Here is a 10,072-nt window from a genome sequence, read left to right as displayed (position 1 = left end):
GTCAAAAGTTTATTGTGAATATAATTAAGATTGTTAACTATTTATATGATTAAATATATATATTTTGTATAAACTACGCGTGTTATCATCCCTTCTCACGATTTAGAAATAGAACAGTAGTTACATATAATAGTACATGTACTTATAAGAGTACTTTTACCACGTTTCTATTAAGTTCACATTCTAGTAAGACATTCACAACGTATATACGAGTATATAACAATATACATTTTGGTCTTACGTTGAGTTGAAGAAGTTGAAATTAATTATGATCATAACATCATTTAAATGACAAACAGGTTCTTGATAAATAAATAAAATAAATATGCGTTGTATGTTTATTCTGTTAATACTATTAATTTTGATTGCTGTACATATTTATTCAACTGTGATGGAAGATGCAATTTTGACAAAATGTTTTCGACCAGATGAAGAAGATATTTTGTGCGTGATAAATTCTAGAGATGAAAAAATCATATTTTTCTTAAATACAGTAGTCAGTAGTGCTTCTCAATAGAAAAATGAATATATCAGCTAAAGAAAAAAAAACTATTAGCTACACTACAATCATTTTAAAATATTTTTGTAGTTTTAAGAGGTAACATAGGACTTATTACGCATTATTAATGGTAAGTTATTTTGTCAATGGGCTCATATAATCTAAAGTATTGGAAATTTATTTCCATGTTAAATTTAACGATGTTAAGGTTAACGCTATTATTTGAAACGCAGATAAGCATTTTTATTATGTAGAAATAGCAAACGAGTGTGAAGTCCACTAGATGATAAGTGGCTACTGCTCCTTAGGACCTCTGTACTGAATCCTAGATAAGATAAGAATCCTGAGGTCATACTTAGATGCGCTGATACACCTGGGATCGCCTGGGAGCAGCTGAGTTGGACACTGCTGTTATAACAGTTAAACAAAAAACTTGTAGCGGTGGTTTTTACCGAATCGAACCATGAATGGTGGAACCATAAATGGTTCTATCAATGCGAGCATTGCTAACACACAGACACATGATCGGCGCTCGCGTCTATTCTACACAAGTTTTACCATTTTACGAAATTCGCGATTGCGCTGCTCCTCACATTCAAACATCCGGTGCGTACCGGTTTCTGCAAACGATAAAAATATTAAACCTAATTTGTTTGAATTCGGTAACTAATCGAGGACGCCTTAATTACTTATATTATGTTTGTTGGGCGGTATATAACGAGGGAGGATCCGGCGCCGACGTCACTTGATGTCGTATTTCGATCCTCATCAGCATCTTTTATAGGTCGCTATCAACATGAAAATCTTCGTAAGTACAAAGATTCGGTATATTATAAATGACGAAACTTACTTTCTGTGTTGTGTCATATTGGGTATATAGCTTTTGGCGTGTATTTTCATGATTTAGTAAGTTAATTTGGTTCTGTGCTCAAAAACTAAAACAGCTGCAAAATAGAGAAAAAAATGCGAATCATGTTTAAGTAGTTGCGTAATAAATTTACTGCACACTTAAAAAAGAATGTATCATTTAATGATACATAAAATAAAAAGGTTTATAGCATAATTAATCAAGATGTTTTAATAGCTGACTGAGTATTAATCGCATCACTAATTATCTCACAGCTTATGGCTGCATGCGCGTTGGTGGTATATGCTTCCGCTGTTACCGATCGCAATAAGCGAGCCTTCCTCAATGATCCGCGTTCCGAGCTCGGTGTCTCCAGCGGTTACGGCGGAGCCTACGCTGGCTATGGAGACTACAGTAGATATGGAACCAGCTTTGCAAGTGACTACGCGCCTGCGTATCCACCTGGATACAGTAGTTATGGCAGCTACTCCGTCCCCAGCGTCTCCGGTAACGACGTGACGAATATGGAGAAGGTGGTGGACGTACACCAGATGGAGAAAGTTCACAAGGTGCCGAAATTGCGGAAGGTGGTGAAGGTGCGCAAACTGTCGTTGGTACCGAGATTGGTGAAGGTGAAGAAGGTGGTGGCCGCGCCGCGCTACTCCGCGGGCTACATCGGCTACGGCAGCGGGCGTCGCGCCGGGTATTCGAGCACCCCTGACCACCACAACGGCCCCAGCTACCCTGGCTACGCGTCAGGCTACGCTAGTGGCTGGTGGATATCACAGACGTAACCATGTTTAAAGTTAAACTGTTATGAAAAATATATCTATTTTTTTATTTACATATGTTATTGTTGAAGTTACTATAACCAATCATATTAAAAGCATATTGTTATCAGTGTGATGTATAATTAAACGAGGTGACTAATTCATGCACAGCAAATAAAAATTCTGGTAATTTATTTTAAGTATGGTTTTATTTTAAGGTTTAAGATCTTTATCATTTCTCATAAGAATTACAAAAGATTCACTTACAGAGAAAGAAACACAAAAACTTACAAGTAAAATAATATAAGGCGTACAGAAAAGGCATCTTTGCTTAAATAAATGTGTTACATTTACAATTACAACTGAAGGTGGTAGAACCCATTGTGGTTCGACTCCGGCGGCACCACCGCCACACCTATTTCTACCTAATAACAGCAGTGTTAGGCGCTGCTGTGTTCCGGTTTGAACGGTATGGTAAAGGGGACATACTTTTCCGAGGCGTTCCAGCTTAGTCCTCAGCGGTAGCGGCGCATCTGTAGCCGACCTCAGACAGGAATGTCTAATCCTGTCTGGGATTGATTACAGATGTCCATGGGCGGCAGTAGCCACAGTAGGTACACGTCGAGAACGATGAGAGGAACAAGGATCAAAAAGTACTTCGATATTTTCATGTTTAAAAACTAATGGATTAAAGTGGACATTAGTGGTTTTACATTATTTGTAAAAAAATGGTTATGTAATAAAATAACTGAAAAAATAGGTTTTATATAAGATTTTTCGTAATAGCAAAACAAAAATCAACAAACTTTTCGTACTCGTATCTACCAATCCGGTATATCACTTATAAAGTAAACATCACTTATAGTTGTCAAATGTTTCATGGTCGAGTACAGCATTAGACGAAGAAACACAAAGAAGGGCGGTATACTTATGGTAAGTGCTTAATTCGGCAATAAAATATGATATATTGTGTATTGGTGCGAACAAACCCAAAGAACGGCATTGACATGTAAGCGCAATATGCTTATATCGACATACTTATCGATAATTTATAAGAGTACAGCGTTAGACAAAGAAACACAAAGAAGGGCGGTATACTTATGGTAAGTGCTTAATTTGGTAATAAAATATGATATATTGTATATCGCTGCGGACAAACCCAAAGCGGCATTGAGGTGTGAGCGCGATGAGCCGCGGCCTTGCGATCACCGGACGCACCTTGCTGGCCGCTGCAAGTTAATCGCTCTCATTTGAATATCGGAAACGGTATCCGCGAAACGGTCGCTTTGTCTGTCCGTATCTGCATTCTGATTAGGGATGCACGTTATTGAAATTTGATCATCGATATAAATATCGATACTAATATATTCATGGCTCGAAAATGTCGATGGTCATTAATATCTCTGAAGTTTTGACGCGATATTATTGATGTATTTATCGATAATTTATAAAATATCCAAGTATGAGTATCTTTTATTCTTCTCCGACAATGATTCAAAGATTTATTTATAATATAGGAGTCGCAGATGAGTATGCCACCGGATGGTAAATGGCTACTGCCGCCCATGGACATCTGTAATCAATCCCAAATAGGATTAGATATTCCTACCTGATGACGGCCGAAGATGCGCCGTTTCCCCTGAAGACTAAGCTGGAACGCTTCAGAAAAGTATATCTCTCTTACCACACCATGCAAACCAGAACACAGTAACGCTTAACGCTGCTGTTATGAGGCAGAATAGGTGTGGCCGTGGTGCCGCCGGAGTAAAACCACAAAGGGTTCTACCACCCATTATTAATTTTCACAACTCTTTTTTGCTAATCTAGTCTTGTTATATAAGATATTTAGAATGTCCAATATTTTTTTACAACATTTATTTTTTTTCCATATCATAATATCGTGTCAGCATTAGTCTCTACATCGATAAAAATACTAATATTTTGGCTTAGTTAATATCGAAATTTCGATATATCGTTGCATCCCTAATTCTGATCGATCGCTCGATGTGTCGAAATTATAGAGTAAGTCGTCAGCCGGTATAATTTCGTCATGTAAGTGCCAGAAGTTCGTTGGGTAGATGTGATAACTACGTGAGACTGGAGATGCTGTTCTGAGATACTCTGTACATTTCGTCATGTCTTTTATATGGTAATCAAATTACGAGTCAATAAAGTTACGAAATAATGTAATTTATTAAAATTATTTATGTCATATTAGTAGTAATAAAGCAGGCAGTTATATCTAAGTGGTGACATCACGAACACAGTAATCACATCACATTTTTTTTTTTTTTATAATATAAGAGTAGCAGACGAGCATGCAGTCCACCTAAAGGTAAGTGGCTACTGCCGCCCATGGACATCTGTAATCAAACCCAGATAGGATTAGATATTCCTACCTGAGGTCGGCCACAGATGCGCCGCTACCCCTGAGGACTAAGCTGGAACGCCTCGGAAAAGTCTGTCTCCCTTACCACACCCTTCAAACCGGAACACAGCAGCGTTTAACACTGCTGTTATTAGGTAGAAATAGGTGTGGCGGTGGTGCCGCCGGAGTCGAACCACAAAGGGTTCTACCACCTTCAAATAATATCTGCAATTTAATGTGAAAGATATAAAAATAAATTTGATTTGATTTGATTTGATTTGATAATGCTTTAGACATTTGAGTACACATTGCTACTACTAATATTATTCAAATTACACTAGATTGTACTTATTATGGTGAATAACCATGAATCCGCCTTTAACTAAACTGAATATTCACCAATAGATTCTGAAAAAGTGCGTTGAATTTCCCAGCCCTAGCCTCTTTCTAATAGGGAATCATTTCCATATAGTGTTATTTTTACTTATATTCACCCATCTTTAAAATATATGACTATAAGTTTGTGGTTAGTTCCATTGCCCTAAACCTTTTTCGTTGCCGGTGCATTGATATATTATACAGTGATTTAATTAAGGTAACAAAAGCATTGAGGAGAGGCGCATAAAATTAAACCTTCAATGATCATATTATTATGCAAACAGTTTAACATATTTATTAGGTACGTGGGAATTTATGTTGACTTAACACTAAACTAAATACAACATTATATGCTTTAATGGTGTTGTAATTACAACTACTATGCAACTGTCACTATGAAGTTTTAAAATTTGCTAACAAAATACGTATTTGGTGCTCACGTCGAAAGCTGTCTGGTAAATTTGTCCCCTTCGCAAGCAGTGCTCACCTAACTAGTAGGTTTTTACGATATGGCTTTAGGATGCTCGTAGCAAGCTAATATTTGCTTAACTTTACTTTATAAAAATGTTGCAATTAGTCTTATTGTAAATTAAGCACGATTTTAGAGGTGTGTATAAATAAGAATGTTTTAAATTACTTTTATACCTATCACCGGGGTTTAGTTTACTATCTTAGCAAAATTTTTAATAATGAAAGTTACAAGATAAGTTGCACGTTTTTAGTATAAAGTCAAATGACTGCGAAATGTTTTATTGTTTCATCACTTTAAAGTGCTTGTTTGATACGGAGTGCAAGCGCGGAGCTACAAGTGCTAAAGTATCACAGGCGTTGCATTAGCTGCCTCGCACCTGCTCCTCAAATGCCGTCCAAATGTCACTTAGGGTTGACTATTACCGGTTATTGTATGTGTAAAGAAATTTAACCTACCTCCATAAGAAGGCTACCTGTAGGACGGGGTACGGTGAACGGTGATATCTGCGCCCTCGGGATTTTGGCAGAGATAAGGTAGAAATATTTTACAAACGACTAATACGTTTTTCCTAAGGTATTTCTTCCACGTGAGATTAAATCTGCTACCAATGGACACTACTAACGATTTTTAATAGAACAGAAGTGTTGCCTTAATAATACATTGATCTCCATACGCAAAATAATATGAGTAACAATAATATTTTACCTAGATATTTAAGTAATAAAAAAGCAGTGAAACGAGCCTCTAGCCCTAAGAAATAAATTGGATAACATGTGGCTTTAGGATTAAGTCCATTAAAGGAGTACGCTATTGTTCATATTGCAGACATCTTGCGAGGCGCCTTTAACTATGGTAATGCAGGATTTCAAAGACTATTATCATAATAATAGGGTTGCCTTATAAGCTCTTGGCAAGCATTCAATTTTAACAGGATTAAAAGCATTATGTTTAAACGTAACGAGTATGAATATTGGAAATTGTTTGTATGTTATTTTGAGGGTTACTGACTTCATTTTTCTGTTAAAAACGACTGATATTACTAAGTAGTTGTGTTATAAGTATTTTGGATCATTTATATATTTATTAATAGTGTAATCTTTCTGTAGTTTGGTGAAGCAATAATTATTGTTTGATTACTGGCTTGGTCGGGAGTACTATGATAGTGCAATCAAATCTGCTCTACCACTTCAAGTACTTCAATGTACTAGTTTTCTCATACTTATGTACTAAACTTACTAGTTTGCTAGGAAGCGCAAATAGACCTGCGGGTTGTGTAAATTGTAACCAATCGATAAATTTAATAAAAGTAATGCCAGTTAGATCGTTGATGATTAAATTACTTGCGTGGCTCGTCATTAAATCAAGTCATCAAATTTTGTCTTAGGCTTTCGTGCTGGTTTATCGGACTCGCCATGAAGTATAAACTATTATAGTTACACAAAAATATATTAACTCTATTTGATGGCTCCCTCTGTGGTTGTAATTGTGAAGTGTGGACGGTCGAGCGTGATGTTCGGCAATTGTTCAACATAAAACATGACAAGCATATATTTATTTACTAAAGCTTACGAAGGTTGTACAAATTTGCCAATCGTATTTACATTTTACGAGTAGTCCGTTACTAAACTAATTCAGAGCAAATGTAATTAGTATCAAATGCCAGCCGTGGAATATATTCTAAAGTGTGTATTGTTTCACGTAATCTGTTTTTAAAATATTATAAAACTAATTTGCATAGACCATTAAGCCAACGTTGCCTTGATCGTAAACGTAGATAATTTATTGCGCTCGTTTCCAAAACAAAAATGTTTTATTATGCATGCTTACTGTTACCTTTATACGTTTCAATAGTTATTAGTCAACGATGAATGCTAAAGATAAAGCTGATGTTATAAGAACAGTGTGCTCATATTAATTGCACAATTATTCATAATGTGGCATTTCTCACAGTTGGTAATTGTTATCGTATATAATATTTTTTATCTCTAACTAAATTATGTAAATTGAGCTGAAATTTTATTTTAAGTTAATTGCCTTAGATATAGATGCCTATAGGTTGTAAACATTGGCTAATATATTATCAAATTATTTGCACTAACTTAAATTGCACAAAATATTTCAAAATAGATTTTTTATCCAACAACAATCAAGTGGTTATCACATATTCTATCGTTGAAATTATTATCTATATTGGATCGGTCTTAGATGATAAGTGTATTGATAAAAGCAATAGATAGTACGATGCTAGTGGTATGAGTCACTCGGCGTCGGGTGTGGTGTGGGGTGCACCAGACGGCGGCGCGCTGCGGCCACGCCGCGGTGTCGCAACACCTGTTCTGCGAGTATATCGATGATATTTTAAAATGTGTAGGTTTTTACGTGGGCGACCGTAATTCCGATTTAACAAACTTAGATTTTTTTTCGATATATTTTTAATGATTGAATCTTTTTCACTACTACAAACTTGTACATAAATAATGTGTACAATAAATATGTTTATCCATTATTTAATTTCAAATAGTGGATGCACATACGAGTAATGTTAATGTCGAAGTCCGGATACAACAATTTAAATTGTTTATTTTAAAATTACAAAATAATGTTGGGTATCATAAAATTTTACATTAAAATTCGATTTTTGGGTGAAAATAATATGCATGAAATGTAATTAATCAATTTTTATTTTTAGATAGAGAAAAATTGACATTATTGTACTATCACAGAATTAAGGCAAAGCGCCCGTGTGCGAGGAGCTTTAGCCAATGTGCTCCTCACCATAAATTATTAAATTTTGTACAAAACGGAACGCATTTCATTAATTTAAAGGAGATAAATATGATTTGTATTACACAAAAAATATCACAAAATGACAGTCAGTTACATAAGCACGGAGTAAATAGGTTTCACAGAAATATATATGTACCAAATTTATAGTTTTATACATACCATTACATTAATTAAAGCGAATTACTCTAAAATACTGAAGAGTATTGTGGTTGATTATACTCGATAAGCATTTGTGCGATAATGTTAAATAGAATATTGTAGAATCGGTACACTGAGCAACTGACGTCATTTCTTCACTAGTGGTATTTACCACCATCCCTTGTTCCAGCCGCTTCCGTAACCACCGTAGCCGCCGGACCAGCCCTTGTTCCAGCCGCCGCCGTAGCCGCCCAAGCCGCTGTAGCCGCCGGACCAGCCCTTGTTCCAGCCGCCGTATCCGCCGCCGTAACCGCCGCCGTAGCCGCCGCCGTAGCCGCCATAGCCGCCGTAAGAGGGCGCGTACACGACGCGGGAGACGACGGGGCGGTACGAGTAGGACGGGGTCCAGCCGTGGCCGCCGCCGATGAAGCCGGCCGACGCTACGCCGAGCGCTACGGCCACCAACAGGAATGCCATCTGGAATTATAGAAAAATGCTTTATTGTTTTTCCCACGCATCGAAGAGTAGTTTATAAACGTTGTTTGAGGTGTTTGGGTGGCAAATAATATTTCAGCAAACGATCAAACTGCACCTTGTTCAGATGTCACAAAAATGAAATCAGATCAGAAAGCAGATGAGAAGAAATTTGTGTTTAGGTGTTTATTTGTTTGTCTTAGGGAGAGTATTCAATAGTCCATTCAAATTAATATAGCGTTCGTTGAAGTCCACATTGGTAAGGTCTGTAAGGTCTAAGCTTAAAGCTAGAATTAAGATTACAAGTTAAAAAAATAATGTGAAAATTTAAATGTGGTGTTAATATTTTACACAAGTTGGTTTTAATGGACGGATAATTATTTAGTAATCGATAATATTTATTAATAAAAAAATGAAGTAATAAAAAAATAAATGCATATTTATTTTTAAAGTTATTAGTCATTAATCAATTTAAAATTATTGAGAAATTAAAATATTATTTTGCTATTTAACAAAATAAACAACTTACAAAGTATTTCATTTTGCTTGTAGTATTCTGCTTCGGATGCCGAGTCAGTATGTAGTAAGGAGCGATCCTCATGTTTATATATGGTCCTCCCTCGGTGACTGCGTGTGACGTAGCCTAGGTACCTAGACGATGCTCCATACGCCAGCTAGACAACGCGCTGCCATATAGAACCAGTCGGAGAACATTCGGAATAATTCTACACTGTGACGTGCTGGACACGAGGACGACCCTCTTCCATATTAGTATTTCAAACACAACAACTTTTCAATTAATTTTCACATACAATACTGGTTTGCTTAAGTTGTAAATTATCTGTGCGCTGTTAAAAGAAGTATGAATATTAATTTATGTTTTGTTCAAATACGTACAGGTTGCGTGCGACCAAATGGAATGTGGATTACGTCGGGTCATCGAATTAATAACAAATGAATGTTTTATCTTCTGATTTACTTGACACTTGAAGCCTTGTACGGACTGGGTTAAGGCGAAAACACTGATGATTATGAGATGGCTTTGTCTCAGATTACAGCCTGCTGCACCAGGCTTTGCATGTTAAACATTTTAAATTGGGAGGATTTATTAAAATATTTTATAGGATCTTTAAATGCTGGTCTTTGAAAGTGTAGTCACTAAAATAATGACAAATATAACGTAACTTCGGTACGTAATAAAAGTATTTGATCATTAGTAAGACATCTATTAGTTGTATACATAGGTATACAGTATATATAATGTAAAGTTCTGCATCATATGAAAATATATTTCAGATAAGCCACAGAAATGTTGCTATTCATCTACCATATATATGGT

At 36.1% G+C, this 10,072-nt stretch overlaps 1 protein-coding gene across 1 annotated transcript; it reads right to left on the bottom strand.

The window, feature by feature from the left end:
* Positions 1-7,997: 7,997 nt before the first annotated feature.
* On the bottom strand, positions 7,998-9,359 carry LOC140757677 (uncharacterized). Its single transcript, XM_073093580.1, has 2 exons — positions 9,263-9,359; positions 7,998-8,736 (listed from the first exon to the last, which is right to left on the bottom strand). The coding sequence occupies exons 1-2, from the start codon at positions 9,332-9,334 to the stop codon at positions 8,428-8,430; spliced, it is 381 nt and encodes a 126-aa protein (XP_072949681.1). The 5' UTR covers positions 9,335-9,359; the 3' UTR covers positions 7,998-8,427.
* Positions 9,360-10,072: the final 713 nt, after the last annotated feature.

This window comes from Epargyreus clarus, unplaced genomic scaffold (assembly GCF_041222505.1).
Source record: "Epargyreus clarus isolate Ecla_fem2 unplaced genomic scaffold, WU_Ecla_fem_2.2 ptg000001l, whole genome shotgun sequence".
NCBI classification, from domain to species: domain Eukaryota; kingdom Metazoa; phylum Arthropoda; class Insecta; order Lepidoptera; family Hesperiidae; genus Epargyreus; species Epargyreus clarus.
Note: the sequence above shows the minus strand (reverse complement) of the source record. Positions and strands in the feature narration are given on the sequence as shown.